The sequence below is a fragment of the Empidonax traillii genome, unplaced genomic scaffold, assembly GCF_003031625.1.
Source record: "Empidonax traillii isolate 1590-97213 ecotype Southwest subspecies unplaced genomic scaffold, ASM303162v1 scaffold361:size2146424, whole genome shotgun sequence".
NCBI lineage: Eukaryota > Metazoa > Chordata > Aves > Passeriformes > Tyrannidae > Empidonax > Empidonax traillii.
In genome coordinates, this window is record NW_020955554.1 from 564,002 (window position 1) to 585,570 (window position 21,569).

The 21,569-nt window shown below is 46.4% G+C and overlaps 1 protein-coding gene across 16 annotated transcripts in view; it reads left to right on the forward strand.

Moving 5' to 3' along the window:
* The window catches only part of FBRSL1 (fibrosin like 1), a 492,401-nt gene that overhangs the window by 112,911 nt on the left and 357,921 nt on the right, over positions 1-21,569 (forward strand). For all 16 annotated transcript variants that reach the window (XM_027892612.1, XM_027892619.1, XM_027892625.1 and 13 more), the window contains exon 2: positions 14,497-14,694. In XM_027892612.1, coding sequence (XP_027748413.1) covers positions 14,497-14,694 — 198 coding nt within the window. The remainder of the gene's footprint in view (positions 1-14,496; positions 14,695-21,569) is intronic.

Sequence of the window (21,569 nt, forward strand, 5' to 3'; positions counted from 1 at the left end):
TTCCCTGAGCTGCTGCCCAGATGTTTGTGCTGCTGCAGCGACTGCTAAAGTAATTTGGATTTGTCCCACGGGTGACTCCATCACTCCTCCATCCAGGAAGGAAGGAAAAGGGCTTTCTCAAGGTCATTCCCAGGTGGGATGGGCAGCAGGGATGGCACTGGGCGTGCTGCTGCAGGGTGCGGGCCCTTGCACCTCCTCGATGGCCAGCAGAGACAATTAGTGCCCTCATTCTAATCTCCCGGCTGCTTCTGCAGGCTGTTTTTCTTCCAAATGCTTGAAATGCCAGACCTGTGATACTGTCAAGTACCAGAAAGTAAGATTAGATAAGGGGAGGGTAGCAAGTGTGTGCTGAGAGCCAGTGGAAGTTGTCTGAGTGAAACCTCTGCTGGGAGCGGGGGCTGTTGGCTCTGGAGGAAGCACCAAACCACATGTCATGGGTCAGGCCTGAGGCAAGTGGTGGATGCTGAATCCAGAGATGGGGGGCTGGAGCTGGGAGAAGGCACTGCACTGGGAGTTTTGTCACTGCAAAACTGAGGAAGGGATAACTGGCTGGTTTTGTAAAGCCAGCTGATCTCTGGAAATGGAAAACTCAGAACAAGATTTGACTCCTCTGTGTAAAATACTGGGTATTTAGAGGGTGAATGGGTTGTCTGTGTTTTCTTCAACTGTAACAGCCATTTTGTACCATTCCTTGGTGATTCCTGGCAGGTTTTTTTTGGGTTGGCATAAACTGAGCTCATGATTGTTCTCTCTTCACCACTGTGGCTTTCCTTGTCTCAGCAGAGTTCACAGCTGCATAAAACCACGTAGGTGAATGCAGAATTGGATGGTAGATGTGATATGAGACATCCCACTTGTTCTCTTGGACAGATTGCAGTTCATGCTGTTACCTAAGTATTCTCACTTCCTTCCTGCCAAATCATCCTTGAAATGCTGGAAATTGAGACCAGAAGAATCTAGTGCATTGTATCCTCATAGGAGAGAAGGAAGGAGTGGCCTGTGCCGTAGCTGGGAAGCCAGGCTTTGAGAAGTTCTAAGCCATGGAATAACATGTTGGTTTTGTCTGCCATATGATGCCAGGAGAGCGTCATGCAAGAGTGAACCTAAAAACAGAGGTGGGAAAATCAGGCTTTTTTGAACTTTGGGATTAGCTTTGGGGTGGGGGAAGAACTGAGATACTGCTACCCAGGAATAGCATTTGGTGGTTTTGGGGGTTCTTTTTTTGTACTGTTGTCACTGATTTCTACAAAGGAAACAAATATTTACCGTGCTCTCATGTGTGCAAGGAGTTCTCAGCCCTGCTATTGCCCTGAAGTCACTTAGCTGGCCCTGTGTTTCCAGGGTGCTGAGCTGGCTCTGCAAATGCTGAAGAGATTTGGAGCCCGTGTTGCTGCACTGATATGTCACTTTATCTGTCAGCCAGGAGTCTCTTCTGTCCTCTTTGTATACACATGCCCATGCTGGCCAGATGGTGCTGGATTTGGGTGCCGTCCAGAGCAGCGCATTAGAAAGGCCAGGTTATGTGTCATATTTCAAAAGCCAAGGAGTGCTGCCAGTTCTGCTCTTCTGGTAACAAACAGCTTGGCTTAATATATTGATCGTGTTGTCCTTGCTCTTCTCAAGCTGATTTCATCTGAGACACTCCAAGGGGATATAAGGTTGAAGCTGTACTGATCCCACCTGTTGCCCACTCTGTAGCTAATACCTGATTTTGCATATATTGAGTGTCTTAGAAAAATCTGCTCTCTGCCACCAGCATGGAACCCTTTCCAGTGCCAGAAGGAGATTTCAGTGGTGTTTGACTGTTGGTTCTCCTGGAGCACAGCATGATTAGGAGCTGGGAGATGCAGATTCTCATCCCAGATTTGCCAGAGGGCTGATGCTTGATTTGGGGCAAGTAGCTTTGCATTTGATAATTTCGCATTCTGCAGAGTAGAGGTCAAAGTTCTGATTCCCTTCGTGTTGTGCTTTAACAGTGGCTAATGAGAAAAGCTTGACAGAAGTCAAATGGTGATATTATTTATAAATTATTAAAGAACTTTCCCTCACCTTCTCGGCATGCTTTATTGGTTTTTTCTCCTAGAGGAAGACTTTTGCTAATGGGCTGTGAAAACCACAAACCTCATCTGTGTCAATAAGGTGGAGAGAGATGGGGAATTAAGTGCCATTAAGTACACGTTAATTAACGTGGCCCTGCACTCTCTGGGTTGCTGCCTGCTGTGGGATGGGTGCGTGTTGGAGCTGGTCCTTCTGGTTTTTAGAGCCTGTACACTCTGTTTCTGTAAGGTTTGAGAATACATTTGCCTCTGGTATCATTGCAAAAAGGGGTGCTGGTTTCTCAGTCACCTGCTTTCACAGAGTCTGCTGAAACCTGAGAACTAATGCTCACAATTTTGCTCGGTCACAGTGGGGAACTTGGGAAATCTAGATCCTTCACTGGAAACAAATACTTCCAGAAACAAATACCTCCAGACCTCTGTGTTTTTAAACCCCTTTCTGCTTTAGCGAGCGCTCCTGGTCTGATGTGTAAAATTCCCCCTTCTGCCCTTCTATCAGGTTTCTGAAATGGAGTATTCTTGATAATATCTTTTTATCGGCAGTGTTCAGTATCACGAGGCCCCCCGAATTCCTTGACAGGAGCTGCTTTACACACAAAAGCCAGATTATCCCTGGCCGCAGGAGGGACGCTGGGACCCGTTGGGTGCCGGGTTTGGGAACGGGGCTGAGGCGCTGGAGGGGGGCAGAGCCGCAGGATCTCTGACACATCCGCGGGGCTTGTCTCTTAGCAACAGCCTCCCGAGGAGGAGGTGGCACTGAGGATGCTGATTGCCTTTGCCCTTGGCCTTCCCCGGGTCTGCTGCACCTCAGCATCCCCCTGCTCTGCTGCCCGGGGTCTCCTCACTCGTGTCTGGAATTCTGGAATGTGCCGTGAGAACAGGTGGGCACCAGGAATCCTCTGGGTTACAAATGGACCGGGGATGAGGGCTTTATTAACAAACAGGAGTTGCAAAATACTATCACAGCTCTTTCTCGTCTTGGAAGTTCTTTGTGTCGTTGCACGCTGGAGCTGTGCTGCAGCTTTTACCTGATTTTTATGGACGCCTTTAAAAACAATTTTTAGACCAAGTGTCTCGTGTGTGTGCATTGGGAATTGGTGTCTGAGCCTGGCTGAGAGTTCAGGACGTGCTTGTTCTTTGCTGCTCGTGCTGTTGTAGCAGTGAGAGTTGTTAGGTAGTGTGTCTTGTGTGTGTGTGTACATTATAATTGCCGTGTCAGCTTTTCTGTTTCTGGTTATCTACATCAGGCAGCAGATAGCTGGTGGAGATGTCAGCTGTGATGTGGCTTATTAGGAACTACAAGACAGACGTAATCACAAGAAGCCCTGCTTCCATGCAGGCTGTTCCCCAGAGTCCCTGGTTGCATCTGTTCTGTCTTAACCCTTCTCACGTTGACTGGATTTTTTGGTTCTTGCCAAAGGGTTTTGCCCGTCTGAACAAAGAAATACCGTGTGCTGCGTCTGTATTTCCTGATCTGTGATGTTTACCGTTGACAAGGTGCTGTGAACAGTAAACAAGAGGCAAAGTTTAACTCTCAGAGACAAGAATCAGGAGGTGTACAAGGGATCTTAACTAATTCCAGTGGATCAGCAGTGATGGAAGTTGCTGCTCTGTATGATGTTTTAATTCCCTGTTGAGTTTCAAACGTTGAGGGCTAGCAGCAAATGAAAGACTTTGCACGAATGCTCCTTTCTCCAGTCTCTGACTGGTAAAGCCTTGCTCCAGACAGGAAAGAAAATGTCCTACAAAGCCAGCAAGCCTTCAGCTTCAGGTCTGGGAAGTGCAGATAGAGGTTTCTGTATCTGAAAACTCAGCATTAGGAGAAAGTCATAATTGAGCATGGGCAATTTAGGCCCAATTTGTCACCACTTGGATGGGGGAAGACCTAGGTCCTCTAAATGTCCTGGAAAGAGAGCAGCAAAGCCGATGCAAACTTGTGGCACTCAGGTTTGGTTTGGTGAGGCAGCCCAGAGTGACAGCACCTGCTCTGCTGAGGTCTCTCCCTGCAGTGGGTCCTGTTCCCTGCCTGCCCCAGGCTGTATTTTCCCTGCTGGGGTGAGTGGATCCCGTCATTCAGATTCTGCACGTGTTTTCCCTGCTACCTCTTGCTGAGTTTGTTCGCTCTGGAGCTTTAATTGTGGGTGTTTGCTTGGTTACTTCTTCCCTCGTGACAAATGAGACCAACCAGGCAAAGTGCAGAGCCTCCTGTCTCCCAGGAACAGTAATGACTGTGCTGATTTATCTGTTCCTTCTCGTATCACACGTTGCACGCTGATGGACCCAGGAATTGGGGGTGTCACTCTCAGCAGTCTCTCCTCCCTTCAGCACTGCACTCGCCCTCTCTCTCTTGCTTTCCATTCCATCTCCCAGAGGAAACTGGGCTGGAAAGGAGAATGAAATACAGGTTTCCTTTTTAAAAAAGAAAATAAGCCAAATCTTTAAGGGCTTCCCATTGGAATGTGTGTCGGGATTGGACTCCTATCTCTTTATCCTTTGAAAATCCCAGCTGGAATTATTTAATGTCAAAGCATGGAATTTCCCAGTGTGAAATTCATGGCTGGCTGAGGATGCGCCGGGGGATTAGAGAGACATCACTTTGCCAGGGTAGCGTTGCTGTCACTGCAGGAGACCTCACTCTCACAAAGGGACATTGCTGGTCTGTCCTGCTTCAAAGCTGAATCTTGGGGATGAAATTCCCCAATTCCCATTGAGGTTACACGCTGTGTGACTGACAGCTGGATTTGGGCGGAATAAACCAGAGCCAGTAGCGCTTCGCCCTGCCTGGGAATAGGGAGGAGGGGAAAACAAATAAAGCCAGACAAGAGCAAAACACAATTTGCTGATTAGGTGGTAAGAGGATGGTTTTCTAGTGCACATCCAAAACTGCAGTAAGACCACTTCACAGCTGGGTGATTGTGCTCATTTTGCTGCATGATAAAAGAGTCAGATCAGATGATTACAATTATTTCTTCTGGTCCAAAATTATAAAATAAAACAAAAATTTGTGGTAGGGGAGGCTGGTGTCTCACAAAGCTTAAGCTTAGATAACAGCACTCTCCTCAGGAGAAATCTCCAAGTTTTTTGGAGGGTGTATTCTCAGTTTCAAAACAGCTTTATAAAAAAAAAAAGCAGGAGCATATTCAGGCAGGACACTGGGTAACCACTAAATGCTTTTTTGTCCCTCTGATTGAAGATAATTATTTTAAGTAGACATCAGTATCTGTGTTAAGGATCTATAAAGGACTTAAGCAAAACAGGGGCTGGTGGCTGGTGAGGTGTTAACAAGGTGCAGTGTTGTTTCAGACTCATAAATCAGCAGTGCTTTAGGTGATGGAAAGAGAGAGACCAACTCTGTAACATTAAAAGAATAACCTTTCTGGCCTCTTTTTCTAAACAGTTGATCTCTATATAAAAGAGGATTTGCCCTGCTGTTCTAATAAGAGTTATAAAATAATATATGTGTAATTAGAATTTAATAATGATTTGTGTGACTAGATCTACTGCATAAGCTGGTTCAAGTGATTGTGTAACCTTTGCATTGTGTTCATTATCTAATGTTGAAATAACAGCTGGAAGTTGAGAGACTGACATGCAGTTTTAAAATTACTGAGCTTGAAATTGCTGCTGTCTGTAAACATATGAAAATCTATTAATGACCTTTGAGCTCTCTGAGTGAAAATGCTTTGTAACATAGAATACATTAAAATTGCCTGCTACTGCAGTGCATGTTTCCCATTTCTCAGCGATTGCCTGGGATATAAAGGAACGTTTCGCTCCTGACACAGATATCAGAATATTTGGAACTATTCTAGGAAGCCCTGAGGATACAGTGAGGCGTTTGGTTGGTTAAGGCGCTTCTCTCCTGCCAGCAGTCATCTCTCTCAGAGCTTTCCTCTTAGGTTGAAAAGTAAGATGCTGTGGGCAGCTGTTTCTGGAGGAGGCTGGCTTTTATACATACTTCTTGTTTGTTGAACCGTTTATATTTCTTGTCATTTGTTTCCCAGCCAAAAGAAACTACCAGAGGACTAATTATTGAATACACGTTCTAGACTTCATGACAGCTGAACTGAAAATTGTTGCCTACCACTGAGGGCAACTGCGGAGCTGGTAAAAAAATGCCTCCAGTGTCATAGCATTTAAACATAAATTAATTTATAACGCAGCACCAGGGATCAGGATATGGCTGGTTTTTTTTTTCTTCTGGAGGCTCTCACCCCTACAGTCAAGTTGGCAGGAGTGGATTTGTGAGCATTTGCCTCCACTGGCGCGGTGTAGTTGGCTTTGTGCAAGCTGTGTCAAACTGCAGTCGAAGAGGAGCTTGCAGCCTGCTCTGCTGGTGCTGAAGAACGAACATTCATCCCTCTGTTCTGCAGCAGTGTTGGGAACCCTTCCTTGGAGGGTGGTAAATGCAGAGTGTAGGCTGGAAGCAGAGTCTCAAAAACGCCCACAGCCGCTTGTGGAGTGAACGTGTCTGAGGCTGTCACCGTGTGGGAGATTCGTCTGGAGCTCCCACGCTGTGGGTGCCACTGCCTAAAGAGCAGTGCATTTCTCGTGGCTGTGTTTTAAAAGTACGTGCCATAAAGTGAGTGGAGACAACACGTGTGGTTGAATCCCAAAAAAATGCAGTAAAACTTCGTATTTAGCAGGTGGAGGCTTTGAACTACTTAAGAAATCAGGCTGAACTTCTTGAATTCATGACCTAAGACCGTAGCTGTACCTCTTCAGTCTCAACATGAAGCTGTTCTCAGGGTAGTCAGTACAGTCATACTGTGGTCGTTGTGTACTTCGCACTATGAAGATTAAAACTTGAAATGCAGAAGTATAGATGGAGGAGAGCAATTTAGGCCTCTGCCTGAAGTAAATGAGCCATGTGTCCAGTCCATCTGCCCAGCCTCAGCTTGGCTCAACTCTGATTCCCGAGTCCAGCTCATGGAAGCATGACATCCCCCTCCCAGCAGAGGTGAAAACAGTCGTGTCTTCTCCTTTTGTTATTAATTTTAAAGAGGGAGGCAGTATTTCCAAGCATTCTTGTCTGTAGTGACAGGTAGGCTGGGGGCATTTTTGCTCAGCATTGCTTTCCTTTTATTTCTAACTAGTTTGGCTGAAAAATGGTAATGGTGAAAGCATCCAGCTGATGGATCAGTTTGTGCTGGTAGGACCCTGCTGCCTTTTCCTTTGGCAGCTTGGGGCCAGCTGGTGCAGCTGGAGACTGGGGGTTGTGTTACCTTCCTGGCGAGGTTGGAAATGTGCGATGGAACAGCCACATCTGGCTCCAGAGAAGGAACTGCTTCTTCGGGTCCTAATTCTGCCACTCGATGGGAAAGGTTTGATTTCAGTATGAGTGCCTGTTTGAATAATCTGGGGAGAGGAAAATGAGTTCAGATTAAGTGTTTAAAGGCTGCTCTGTGAAGAAGCTTGTGATCGCTGGCTTGCTGGATACTTTTGGAGGTTGAGATTGATGGCCCCAGGTCACATTCTTTGAGATGGAGATGTTCATGCACAGTCTGGCACTCGTGAGATGCCGGGCAGTGTGTGGTGCTGCTGCCTTTCCTAATCCTTCCCTTGGGAGGGAGCTCGCCAAGGGGTTGGGTGTCTGCAGGAGGGCCGAGCTCCGTGCTCAGCATTCACACCCGGCAAGTGTGGCAATGCCACTCAAATCAGCTGAAGTAGGTGCTGTCAGACAGGCACAAGCTCTTTCCAGCTCCTTCACACACGACATAAACTGAGCGTGCTGAGCTCCCAGCCCTGCCTGAAAGCAGCTTCAGCCAAAATGTGCTTTCATCTGCAGTGAGAGCTGGGCAGGATGGGCTGGCAGTGCAAGGCACAGCAGCACCTTGGAGCTCTCCTGCAGCCTGTGAAAGCTGGGCAGGCTGGGCTTTGCAGTTCACCTCATTTCCTCCACCTGAAAATGGTGCCCCAGCTCCCCTTCAATCATTTCAGCTCCCTTGCTCTCTGACACACTTTCCGCTGACAGTAATTCCGCGAGCGCTCGTTGGGCGTTTACTGCCATCGCTGGAGGAAATACTGATGGCTTAAAATGGGATCATTTCCTTTCTGATGGACAGCAAGCACCTGTGGGAGTTCTAATAGCCGTGCAGTGTGTCTCTGAGTAGGCAGCAAGGAAGGTGGGTGCAGTTCTCTGCAGCGAGAGGGAGAAGGGCACGGCTGGCTTCCTGTGGAGCTTGGACAGCGTGCCTTACAGCAGGAGATTGTTTATCCACCTCCCCAGTGGGTGATGGAGAACGGTTTATACCAAAAACATGGACAGCCATATGCTCAATTTGGTGTGCAGATTTCCCTGACCTCTTACTGAAGTGAAGGTATTTGCTGTGTGCATTCCTACCGTGGCTGTGCCCTAAATGACTGTTAAACGCTGTTTCCAGGTTCTTGGTACTGCCGTGGAGGGAGAGGACTATTTTTCTCCCTCAAGTAATTGAGAAGGAAGGGAACAGCACCAGCCCCTTTCTCTGCAGCTTTTTGAAATAATTACTGCTCAGCACTATATCATTATTTATTCAGGTCTCGTGCAGGGAAAAAGAGCAATCAAAGCCTTGTAAATTCAGTGTGGATTGAAATGCATTTAAAAGCAGAGTGAGCTGACCTTCTCTTTTGTAGTGTTTGGCTGTGTTGTGTTGAGGTAACATTTGTCCAAGAGATCTCTACTTGGTATGGTGTCTTCAAGGTCCTGGCAGCAAAGGTCTTAATTTTTGGGACATAACAAGTGGGCATTTAGCAGAGTACAGCAGCTTGCTCTTCAGCTATTCATAGGTGACAGGAATGCAGCCTTGGTAATAAATTTGACTGTTTCAATTACAGTGAGTTTCTTGGTTCATCCACTTGTATTTTTAAGTTAAATTATGTATCATAAACCTGTAAACCAGTGTCAGCTTCAAATGTCTTAACATTTCCAAAGCCGTCTTGTCAAAAAGGCATCTTATTCTTGAGCTCAACATGTGACAGGGTCAGAGCAAATGTGATGCATTTTAAAAAGCAAGACCCGGATTCATCTGGAATATGTCAGCCACGAAAGGAGAATTGCAGTCCAAGGTTAAACAAGCAAGGATTTCATTTGCAATCATTTTAATTGATATTGATTGTGTTGCTTGAATGTAGGGTCAAAGCAAGAAAGTCACTTATCCCATTCCATTTTCATCCCTTTTTTTTTTTTCCTTATTTTTCACCTAATTTATTTGTGTGTTGGCTGTTCATCTTTTCTTCTGCTGTCCCCTGTTCTTGCAGTGGTTTCTCTCTCTACGGACCCATCTTCAAATCCCTGCTGTAAAGTTAGTCTTTTGTGTACTTTTCACAGTATTATCTTTCCATTTGCATTACTGCCTCCTCTGTCACCTTTATGCACCTGAATGGACGGTAGATAGGCCTTAGTACTGGTCCTGTCTGTATTTGTAATGTGCTTTGTCTGCTCAGAAAGTATGAGAGCGTTGTCAGCGGTTGTTTCTGTGTTGCTGTTTTTACAAACTGAGTATCAGGTCAATAGAAATATTTTAAAAGTAAGCTAATTAAAAATAAATCTGTTTCAATTGCTCTCTGAGCCAGGATCTCTCTCTGAACTATTAAACAAACACGTTTGACAACCCTACTGCTAATTGCATGATAAAGTTGATATAAGGGTAGATGATGCTCAGATCCTCAGGGGCTTTTACACTGCAATTTTTTTTTTGAGAAGCTGGAGGCAGAAACAGGGACAAGCGGGGCTCATTTTCAGAGACAGATGTGTTTTTTATTTCCTTTGTGTGGACCCTTCTCCTCTTTGATGTACAGGGCGGCATTTCGTGTTCCTCAGCTTAAGGAATGAGTGCTGCAGTGAGGAGTTGAGGAGAGAGAAGCTGGAGGCTGTTTCCCTTCTGGGAAATCAGCCCATATAATCTCCTGCAGTCTGGCAGGAGCAGAGTGTAACCAGTCCTTGGCTGAGCCTTGTGGTGTCCGACGGGCCCTGGGGACAGGGGATTGCACTGGGCTTGATTTCGCACCAGGGCCGTGTTTTGAACTGATGCTTGAGGGCTGAGAGCAGTTATTTTATTAACTGTAGGTGTTATTTTTGCCCTCTGCGTCCCAGCAGCACACTCTCGAGGGTTTTCATCCAGCCGTGTGGGGTTTGGACATTTTCTTCAGGTTCTTCAAGTGTTTATTCCCTGTGTGTGAAAGGTATTTCCAACCAGAGCCTTCCCCTGCGTGCTTTCCGAGATCTCCGAGCTGTGTAAATTCAGAGGATTAAGGCAGAGTTTGAGCTGGGCTGAGCAAACAGGCAGTGATAACTCCAGCCAGCGGATGGCTGTGGATCTGAGCTCGTGCCAGGGTCCTCCAGGGCTGATCATTATTTCCTGATCAAACAGACAGCGTGGAGCCCATTGTGCAGAAGGCTCTTGCTGTGGCATTTTAGGGGTAAGAACGGTCTCGTTCCAGAGCCGAGGGCGGTGCACCCGCATTTATTCCCGGCTTTATTTATGAACTGAGCGCTGTGCACCTTGAGTGCCTTTGGAGATTGCAGCTGTGCCTTGGTGACAGAAGAAAAATGGCTTTTTGGGAAGGAGTGTTCCAAGTGATTAAGGATGCCACCAGCTCCGCCGCAAGCGGAGGTGCGATTGCATAACTTTAACTAGCTTGGGCTGAATGATGGTGGGAAAGAAAAAAAAATCACAAAGGTTTTTAATATGGACCCCCAAAATGCGTTGCAGACCCTGCCAGCCTGTGCCAAGGTCTTTTGCCAGTGGATCTTCACAGCTGCTCCCGTGGGAGGCGTTTCAGGTAGAGCTGGAGGAGGTACCGCGACCCCGTTTTCGGCTGAAGTGTTCTTTGGTGTCTGTACACCCAAATAAACGAGTGGGGAGATGGAATCTGTGTGTTTCATGGAGGAACTGCCAGCAAGGAGGCTCTGAAGAAAGGCCTAATTCTTCCTTATCTGTAACCATGCAGCCAATTAAAACCATCTGCTCTCCGTCTGCAGCCCAGACAGACAAGGGGCTGCAGATGGAGAGGCTGTAGCCTGCCCTGGAAGGTGTGAGAGAAATTCCTAAGTGAGGACAGGTAGGAGACAGCCCTGGAAGCAGTGAGTAGTAAGGAACAAAATAATTGTCTGTATTCTGGAACAAGATTTAGCGATCTCCTTTCTGGAACAGAGAAGAGAGAATGGGCCTGGATCCACTAGCCTTCCCTGGAGAGGGGGATTTACTGGCCCTGTGACAGCAAAGGTAGCCAGGTCTGCAGACTCCTGGTTTGGGCAGAAACCCCAAGAGTGGATGTGGAGACCTTTTGACTTTGGTGCCTGACTTGAGATACTATCGCTGTGTGAATCCCTGAGCTTTATGTGATGTGCAAAGGTGAAAATATCTGCTGGTCTGGGCTTGCCCTGGGGGAAGGCTCCAGTGGGGCAGTTTTTCAGGCCAGTCTCACCTGCCAGCTGGGATTTCTGGATTGAAGTCAGTCAAGGGGCATCAATAAACATTCACCCTTGTGATGTCCTGGATATTCTGTCTGTGCTTAAATTTTTCCAGCACGAGCAGAGATGCGCATCCCAAAATAGTAAGCTCTTGTGTGCTAAGTGAGGTCCCCAACTTGGAGGTCATAAACTTTAGCAAAAGAGCAATTCGCTGGAAGGCTCTTTTAGTAGGGTAAATAGAAAGGAGACAAAGGAGGCAAGAACAGAAAGCCCATTAGCCCCCTCCTGCTCTCTGCCTGAGGCTGCAGAGGTCTGCATTGAGCAGCACAAAGAACAGCCCCGCTGCTGTCACCCTCTGTCAGCAGGGAGATGCTGCCATCAGTGTCCTGCCTTCCCAGGATAGAACCCTGTGAGCTGCATCCTCTACTCGAGTGGGGAGGAGTGGGACTGTGGAGCAGCAGTAGTTTTCTTGTCACAGGTCAGCAAAGTTGGCTTTTTTTTTTCCCCCCCGTGGCTGCCCCAGCAGTGCTGTGGAGCTGCAGCCTCCTGCCACCTCCCTCCTGCTGCAGGCAAGAGCAGCCCCAGCTGCCCGGGCTGGGGCTCCATTCACGGCTGTCTGAAAAGTGCTTGAGATTCTTGGATGCAAGTGGCACTACAAGTGAATGAATTATTTCCTTGGCTTCGATCCAGCTATAACTGTATTCCCTGAATTAATTTTGCTGGTAGCTCAGTGATGAGACAAACCTTAAATCTCCAAATGGAACTGGGATAAAAGGCTAAATTTCCAGGGAGGGAGTTTTTGTAGGATTGGATAAGGAGAAAAGCACGGATTTCCAGACCAGTTCTGTGGTGGAGTGAATCATCTAAAACCTGCAGTGAACCTGCTGTGGGTACTGAGGGAAGACTTCCCCTAAAGCACTAACAGAGGCCAGATCACCACGTGAAGACAGCCAGAGTTGAAACCAAAATGCTCAATTACTAGCTTTGAAGGCATCCTTAAAAGTGAATATTGCACCCCGAGCCAGGAGTGGATGATTGGCTGGTGCTCTCAGGTGGTGGCATTTCCCTGCCCCAGCCTCCTTTCTCCCTCAGCAGGGCCCATGTCACCTCCTGCAGCATCTTCCATGCTCCTGCTGTCACTGCGAAGAAGTGCACGCTTGTGGTCACTGCTGTGTCTAATATTTTGCTGAGCATCAGTTAGCAGGTATCATTTCCATGTCACTGGGTTTTGATCAGTTACTAAAGATTAGCATTTTGATTTTTATCTCAGCAGCCTCCCAGTAAACAGGGCAACGTGACCTTTAAGTGGCATCCCGAACTGCTGCTTTAAAGTGTTGCCTTTAAACTAAAAACCAAACCGAGCAACTAAACACTAATTTATACTCCTTGTTTTTACCATTCATGGAGAATAATGCCAGACAGTCATTTTCCTTGCTCTTTCCCTTAGTTATGGGCTTGGCAGGCTGAGCTGTGTTCTGGTGTGTTCTGTGCTTCTAAGGCAGTGCTAGTTATTTGAATTTTGGTGGAGGGGTTGTATCTTTTTGGCGGTTTTGCAACTTGCTGTCTCTGTGTGTGCTTTAAGAGGAGGCTCCAGCCCCACAGGCCCCCTGTGCAAGGTGTACAGAGGTTGGGTGCTGGCTAATTGTGTCAGAGCCTGGGTTGGAACCGGACATAGCGCTAGGTATTTTATTGCTGTGGTTCTGATTTCAGTGTCTCTGTGACCCCACGGTGTCAGTACATCATCTCCCTTCCCAGGGAAGGGTAACTTCAAACAAGTGAGTGATTTGGAGTGGAATCAGCATGTTGCACACTGAGGCAGTCAATTCACTAATTAAAGGAGAGGGGGAGGAAGTAATCTGGAGCAATCAGCAGGGCATTTCATCCCAGTTCCTAATTTTCTTTTTTGCTGGGCTTCAGTTTTCGAAAGACTAGAGAGCTAATGATTTTCATGAGCTCTTTTGCCGTTCTGAAGGTGTGTGCATTGATGTGAGCAGTTGCACTGCAAGCTCCCTTCACACAGGATACAAATATCCCTGATGTAATTGCTCGAGTTGGAAGCAAGGCATTTAGAAAAATATCTGTGGGTGAAGTTGACAGATCTTGGCGTGGTAAGCAGTGCTTTTAAGGTATATCCTAATCTGATGTATTTACCTCAGATAAAAAATTAATTGGAATAGTGATTCTGCAAAACATTCCCGTAAGAGTTCAGTTTTTATCCTCGAGCTGTTAATAGAAGACATGGGGGAAAAATTTATCTAGCTGTAGTGAACTAATGTCATAGTGATTTGACTTATTATTTCTTTAACTCCTTTTCCATGCGGTGTGTGTAAGGAGAGAATTTGGTACATTGTCGCTGGGAGTTCAGCTTTCAGTCCTCAGAGATGCCGGGGATAGCAGGAGTAATTCCCTTCTCTGATCTCACTTTCTGATGTTAATCATTGTGACATGACATACCCCGCTTTTAAACTGTGCCTAGACTGTAGTTACAGCCCTGATTCAGGGCAGGCACTTAACACTTAGAAGTGTTCAACCTCTGTTGTGTGTTTGGATCCCATTGATCTCTCTGGCTCAGGGAGTGCGTGGTTGGGCTTTAGAAGTGCCTTTCTCCATATGAATGCTGCGGTGAATCAGACACTGCCAGCCCCAAGGGGGGGTCTGATGTGTTTCGTTCTGAGATCAGAAACAAAACAAAATAAAACCCACCTCTGTTTCAGTTGAGCAGTTAAAGGCTTCCCTTCAGGATCCTGGCTTGGTCATGTGCTGTTGACGTACGGTTCCTGAATTAATCTGGAGTGAACTCATTTTCATAACCAGTTCCAGCATCTCTGAAATTAATCAAACACATAGCCTGGAGAGTATTCATCCTAATCTAATCTAAAATTACTGTTTGCATTGTGCGTGCCTAATTATTCATCCTAAGTCATCTCTGGAAGGAACATGCTGTCTTGTTTGTGTTTTTATTCAATATTTGCACGGCTTAATGCTTAGAAGTAGCCTTAAAGAACGTGAAGAACTTATGATTCTGTTTTTTTTCCTCCTCTGCAGAAGGACATGTCGCTAAAGCCTCAGGAGAGGAAGGAGAAATGGGAGAGGCATCCAGGAAAGAAACCTAGAGAATCTGAAAACTGTGTATCTGCTGAGCCGAGTGAAAATGGCCACAACAATGATGCTGGGAGCTCCGAGAGAGAGGCAGACAGAGGCAAGGAACGGATGAAGAAGAAACTCCCCCTGAAGTCCAAACAGGTAGGAGATTACTCCTCCTCTGAAGCGCCTGTGTCACGGCACTGGCCACTGTGCAGTGTTGTCCTTGCTGGTGGGTTGAGGTTGTTCGTGTAAATGGCTTCTCTGGTAACTTGTGCTGGCGAAAACAGCGTCTCTTAGAAGACTCTTGGCCGAGTGGCACAAATCCTGTATTGAGGGCAGGTTTCATAAGCTGAAATGGAAGATCAGGTGTCCTGGGTAACGTAGGAAGGAAGAAGCAGAACTCCCTTGTATCCTGCAGCTTTGAGACAGTGTGGTGATTCGTGCCATAGGTTTGTGGCTCTTACAGTCAGACACAGAGATCACAAGCTGGATTGTAACCTCCTTTGGGGAAGGTGTGCTTGCTAATGTGCCCCTGGAAGTTTCAGACACGGCTATGCCCGTCTCATGAATCACGTCCCCCCAGAACGGTATGCTGAGGAGGAGAGACTATTCAGGTATTTTAGAAGTGGAGAGTCAGTTTGGAGAGGGAGCTGTGCTCTGGGCTGTCTCTCCTCTGTGCCCTTCTCCAACGTGGTGGAGCATTAATGAATCAGGAGTTGCCGTGTGGGAGGGGATGATTGCAGAGCCTCCCGTCTGAGCCACAGCACGTTCAGAGCCTGGAGGTGACAAAGGAGAGGCACTGTGGCTGGCAGGCTCTTCATCACCTAACTGCTGCTCGGCAGGGAGATCTGCTGGTGATCTGTGAGCGCTCATTGTTTTGCAATCCCCATGGCACAGCAGCATCTGTCTATGGACACATTCCCAGTTGCCCGTTAACTGGGGTGCCAGGTGGGAGCCAGTGGGAACAGCAGTGTCCTTGAGCTTCCAGCATTTCTTCTGAGCTAAGAAGCACACTGCAATGAAAAACTGTTTTTTTTTTTTCTCCTCTGTGATGCAGAGAAAAAGGGCTGTTTAACCCAAGCACACCTTCTGTTTTGTGCAGCTGATCCTGTGTGTGTGTGCCAGACAGGGAAAGATTGAATTGTCCCCTTACTGGAATTGTTTTTTCAGACTTGCAGTATTGTAGGATTTGAAAGAATCATTAAGGTTATCTAATTTAACCTCTGACATAATTCTCCACCACACACAGTCTTTTGGGATTGTGTTATAGCATATTGGTTCAGAAGAGCTTGTCACATTTTAAGTTAGAAATTCTCATGATCTGCTCATGACCCTGCTCTTGTGGTGGCTAATTGTTCTCTTTAACAAATTAGCAGACTTTTGTTTTTTTTTTTTTTTTCTTTTGATTAAAAAAAAAATAGTTGGAATAGTTCAGTACAAATAATTTATGTAAAGATGTTAGTGCTTTTCTGCTTGCAAACATTTGGGTAGCAAATTGTGTAATCATGCACTCCCAGGAAAAATATTTGCCAGGTTTGTTTTCTTTTAACTCCCCATAGTGACACCAAATGTTTTGGGTTTAGACTCATCGGTGTCTATGTAGTTAAGATAAATCAAGTTTCTTGATTGGTTTTGGTACCAGTTGAGTGATAAGGATTTCAGTTCCCCCTCTGGTTACAGGTGCAATGAGCTTGTGCACAAACTGTGCTCTGCGCCAGCTGAAATGGTTTCTGATTACGGATGAAGAGATGCACATTTTAGTTTCCGTGAAAGTCTGAACAACTAGGATCCTTTTCTTGGCTTCCAGACCCACAAACCCAAGCATGTATTTCTTGACACTTCTTCAGAAGCCTTTGGGGGCAAGAGTTTTTGTTGCGTTGGCAAACCCCAATTTCTGTCATTAAACGCTGCTGCCTTAGTTTACTAAACATTTAGATTATCAGTGTTTCAACTTTGAAAAATGAGGACACTGTTATCTGTTTCTTCTGGCTAGTATTTGGCTGCCATCAGTGATTAAATAGGGGATTTGCTACCACCACATTCATAAAAACCTGAATTCATCTTTCATTGTTTAATCTTTTTGTTTTCCCCTGTAAGGATAAGTAACAAACTCTGAAAAGAGCAAGGAGCTTGCACAAAGCTTATAAAATAAAAGCTGTGATGAGTGACTCATTAATACACGGTGCCTCTCTAAAGGACTCACATTTAGAATTTATCTTTTATTGGAAAGGGAGTTTTTTTTAAATACCTTCTATTATCCTAGCTGGTACAGTTCTGAAAACCAGACAAGTTTGGGGGTCTGTAAGGTTGATGAAAGTAGCAACCAAATCTCAGGTACATAAACTAGGCTATTCTTAGTTCAAACTAATTATGCACATGAAATAGACAAGTTCAATTATTTTTTCCTTTTTTTCTTAGTAACCACAAAGTTCACACCTAGAATTCTGGCATTTCCTGCCAAGCTGTCTAGACAAATTGGCTGTAATATTAAGTTTCCTGGAATTTGGGGGACGATTTTTGCATTTCAGGGTTATTAAACATAGGTTTATACCTAATTTGGAGAGCTTACTGTAATTAATGCTAATTATATTGAGATGTTGCTTAGAAATTACTGTTCAATTTGAAGCTTTCCTTATACTCTCATCCCTTCTCTTCACAATGCTACTGAATTGTCATCTTTTCTATGCAGCCTCCTCTAATAAATCAAATTGGGCATTATAATTATGGTATTCTGCTAATCCTTGTAGAGAGGTGCAAAGTGGTAAGCTGATTTGAGTGCCAGGTTGTCTGCTTTGTTTAGAAAATTAGATTAATACTTCACTGCCTTTGACAAAGCATCCAGATTGCTGTTTGCTCCTGAATATTTGGTTGTTCTGTACCTCAGGCTATGGGGAGAGGGCTGCAAGAACAGAACCAATCTGTCCTTTCCAGCCTATTACTCCCAACCTGGTATTGAAATCATTCAAACACGTTTTTATCTCCTGCTGTAACCAAGCAGAGGGAGGAAAGGGCATTTCCAACAGTTACAGGTCCTTTAGTCAGAGATCCTCTCTGAAAGGATTCCTCTGTGGTTGGGTGTATAATTCAGTTAGATTCAGTAAGGGTTAGGTATAAAATGAAAAATTTTAGTTCCAGTGCTTCCTTGTGTGTCCTGTGTTGTTCTGCTGGTTTTTGGAGAGTCACCCTTTGAGCCTGGAGTCAGTCTTTGATTAGCCTTAGCTCAGCTTGGTGTCATTTTTGGAGCTGCTTATTCCTCTGAGCGTCTGAGCACGGTGGGCGTAGAACAATTGGTGGGCTTGTTGAGATTTTTTGGTGTTTTGTTTGTTTGTTTTTTGGGATTTTGTTTGTTTGGTTTTTGAGTTTTGGTTTTTGTTTGGTTTAAATTATTTTAAAATATTTTTTTTCCGAGTTCCAGGACCCATTGACCTTTCTGTACACTGCCCTCCTGAAAAGAGTTGGGGCTAATAGGAAAGAGTTGCTGGTATTTCCAGTTACCTTAACCTCAGGCTCCGTGGTTAGTCAGTTTGGGAGCATCACGGTGTGTTTGAATATATTTAGATGTTAAATGTGGCTGCAATAACACTCTATTCTGCAAATAGTCATTTGTCACGAAGATTAGTGTCTTACACCTCCTCCTTCCTTTTCTCACCCACTGTTTAAATCACCCGAGATGAGGAAGAGTCTCAAGAGAAGCTGAGGAAAACAGGGTGGTGTAGGCCGGATTTAGGGCTCATAAATAGCGTGTTGGGTTCGGAGCATGGGAGGAGAGGGCAGGGAAGCTGACAGGGTCGTGTTGCTCTGGAGGTGTGACATCTCTGTGACTTCAGCAGAGCTTCCTGGAGGGAGGGAAAGCAGAGCTAATTCCCCTGTCTCATTCACTCCCCTGCCCTCGTCAAACCACTGAGCGTTATTGATGATTAATGTGTATTGTTGCCGTGGCTCTTGCTGGACTGGAACTGCTAAATTGCATTAACAAGTTTGATTACCTATTCATGTGGTTTTTCTGCGATGCTCATCGTCTCGTTATCCAGCATTCAGTGATGGTTATAACACCCTCCCTGCAGGGGAACACTGCTCTGGGTTACTGCTGATCCGAGCTGAAGGCGATGCACCAACTCGTGTTCCGTCCAGGATTGCTCCCCATTTCTTCTGATGTCTAGGTGAAAATTGATAGCTCATCTTCCAACCAGTTATGTGCCCTTGGCCCCGTGTGTGGGTGGTGGTGGTACCCAAAGACTGTGGGGCTTTTCCCAAGGTGGAGAGAAACAGTCTAGGAGCCTGTCTGGCTAATGAGGTATTTGGTGTGGAAAATTTCCTTTGGCATCCTATTGCTCATGCTGATGGTTGGGCAATAGGAGCATGTAGCTGCTTGAGTTCAGGGTTCAGAGACTGAAATGTCCCTTTTTTAGCTGAGGCTCAGCAGCCAGATGGGAGAGCAAGTCTGAAAAATAACCCTTGGAGTCTTTGTCTGTAGGCAGGAGGACGTGGGTATGCCTGTCCTTCTGTGTCTTAGTAATGTCGTGTTTGGAAGCTGAATTGTGTCTAAGAAGGTTATTCTGTTGCCTTCAGTAGCTCAGGCTACTGAAAGCAAATGAATTCTAGGCAGCTTACAAAAAAAAAAAAAAATAAAAGAAAGAAAGAAGGGCAAGGTTGCCTTTAATGTGGGTTTTGGGGATTGGTTTGGTTTGGTGTGTGCTGCTTTGGTGTTTGCATTTCACTGCTTTTGAACACTGAAATTATACAAACTTGTCTCTTTTTGTTTCTAATTGATGCTACCCTTTTTGTTAGCAGATATTGTTATTTAAACGTCCTTTGAAACTAAACAACAAAGCAAAAGGAAAAGTAGTCCGTTTTCTTTTAATCAGGGAAACGTTTGCTTAGTGTATTGCTTAAAACCAGGATCCGTGTCTGCCTTTGTAAGTACAAGAATTTACGGTTTGGACATGAAAGCTCCGCGCCGATTAGCCTGAAGTGGGCATTTATGATGGCAGGGGGAGCAGGGCTGTGAAGGCACTGCCCTTCCCTGTGGGGAGCCCCTGTGCCAGCCCGGCCAGGCTGTCTGGAAGCCCGGGAGGTGCCTTCACCTGGAGCTTTGGTTGCCTCCAGTGTGGCTGCTGCTGGCAGCGGAGGCAGTGGGGCTGGGTAGGTTTGGGGCTGGGTGAGTTTTTGGTCCTGGGCAGGCTGTGGGGCTGGGTAGATTTTGGTCCTGGGCAGGCTGTGGGGCTGGGTGAGTTTTGATGCTGGGCAGGCTGTGGTGTTGGACAGGCTGTGGGGCTGGGCTCCAAACCCATTCCCGCTCCTGCCCCTGCGAGCAGCGTCTCTGTCTCCAAAGCTCCTAATGAGGATGCGGTGCCAGGCCCTGTCCCTTGGGATTTCGGAGGAGGTCCTTATTTCCGGCTGAGTGGGGCTGCGGCACAGCCACAGATGGCCCTGCCTGGCTCTCTCACGCTAATCTGCAAGAGCAGAGACTTCCCAGCTGCCTGGGAAACCGCTGGGGAGCAGCGGTGCAGAGTACTGAAATGGGCAACACGGCATTTAGGCATTAGGTTTGCTAATCCAAGGCCTAAAATCAGCCTCATTTCAATCAATAGCAATCTGTTTGCACTGTCAGGAACTAATTTAAAAATCTGCTTTAAGTCCTGGTTAGGCACTTGGTATTCTGTTTTCTGGATCAAAGCAGAGGGGAAGCAGTGGGCATAGCACAGCAGTGGCAGGAGGAGGAAAAATCCTTTGTAAATAAAAAGTGGATGTTTATTTCCCAAATGAAACCCTGCTATTACGAAGAAGTGCTGTTGTTTTTTGCTAAATTTATCCAGGAATTCATCAAGATTCTTGAAGTGGCCTTAGAGCCCACTCTGCAGCAGAGGGAGAACTCTGCAGTGTGTTCAGTTTGTTTAAAATGCTGCAGGAACATTAGACCATTAAAGTCTGCATTATAGCTGTGACACAGGTAACTTCATCATGGGATTGCAGCCACCTTGTGAGAGCTACAGCACAGCTTCCATGATGGATCTCTGTAACACTCTGTGCTCCAGGGGTAGTGCAAGAGAGTGCTATAAATGCTCTGGGAACTACAACAGGAGGTGGCCTTTGCTTAAGCTGGAAAAAATGTATTTCAAAACCTTCTGCAGTTCTGGTAGGGAAACATAAATTGAAGACATCATGCTTATTAGAATTGGGGGGTGTCCAACTATTTTTAGACTAATGCTGAAGCATGAAACAGAAGCATATGCTGGGTTTTACTACACTGCAAATATTATTTTCTGAACAGAGTGATGTAAACCATGTTTTGGCTGATGAAAATGTTATATGTAGGAGAATGTGGCTTTGTCTGTCTCAGCCAGTAGTGAAATACCTGCTCGTCTGGACCTCGGGGTTCCCCTCTTGCGGCTGACCCTCCCTTGCCAGTATTGCTGCTCCAAGTGCCCCTCTTGTCCCTGCTTTTGTGGTGCTCTCCTGGTTCTCCAGAGAGGCTCAGCTGCCTCTGGGTGCAGCTCCTCAGTGTGCCCGAGCTGGGTTGGGCAGAACCTGCTCCCCTGGCCAGCACCTTCTTGTTGCCACAGGCTTTGCTGGGGTGGGCTTTGCTTGTGGGTGTCAGAGCAAGCAGGGCTTGGGTGACCGTGGGGAGATGGGGATGCAGTCTGGCCGTGTGCTTTGTAGATAGGGATCATATTGCTGCTGCTACAGCATTAACCCTGCTCTGTTCAGAACTGGACCCCGAGGCTTTGCCTGCGGCACTGCCTCCTGCCTTCCTCGTCCCTGCTTTTCCTCTTCTCCAAAATCCCAGTCTGTCCCCACTCACCTCTCCCACTTCACAGCATCTGGGCAGCAGCGATGTGTTCAGGCCTCCAGATGGCTGCTGGCATTTTTTAAGATGTGCTGGAGCGGGTTTAGAGAGCACAGTGATGAAAGCACTGGATGCTACCAGAGCGTTCCGTGCTGGGACTTCTTGCGCTGCCTCCAGTGGAGCTGAACCCGCCGTGTCTTTGGGGGCCTTTTGTGTCCATCCCAGCTCCCCATCGGAGGAGATGTGG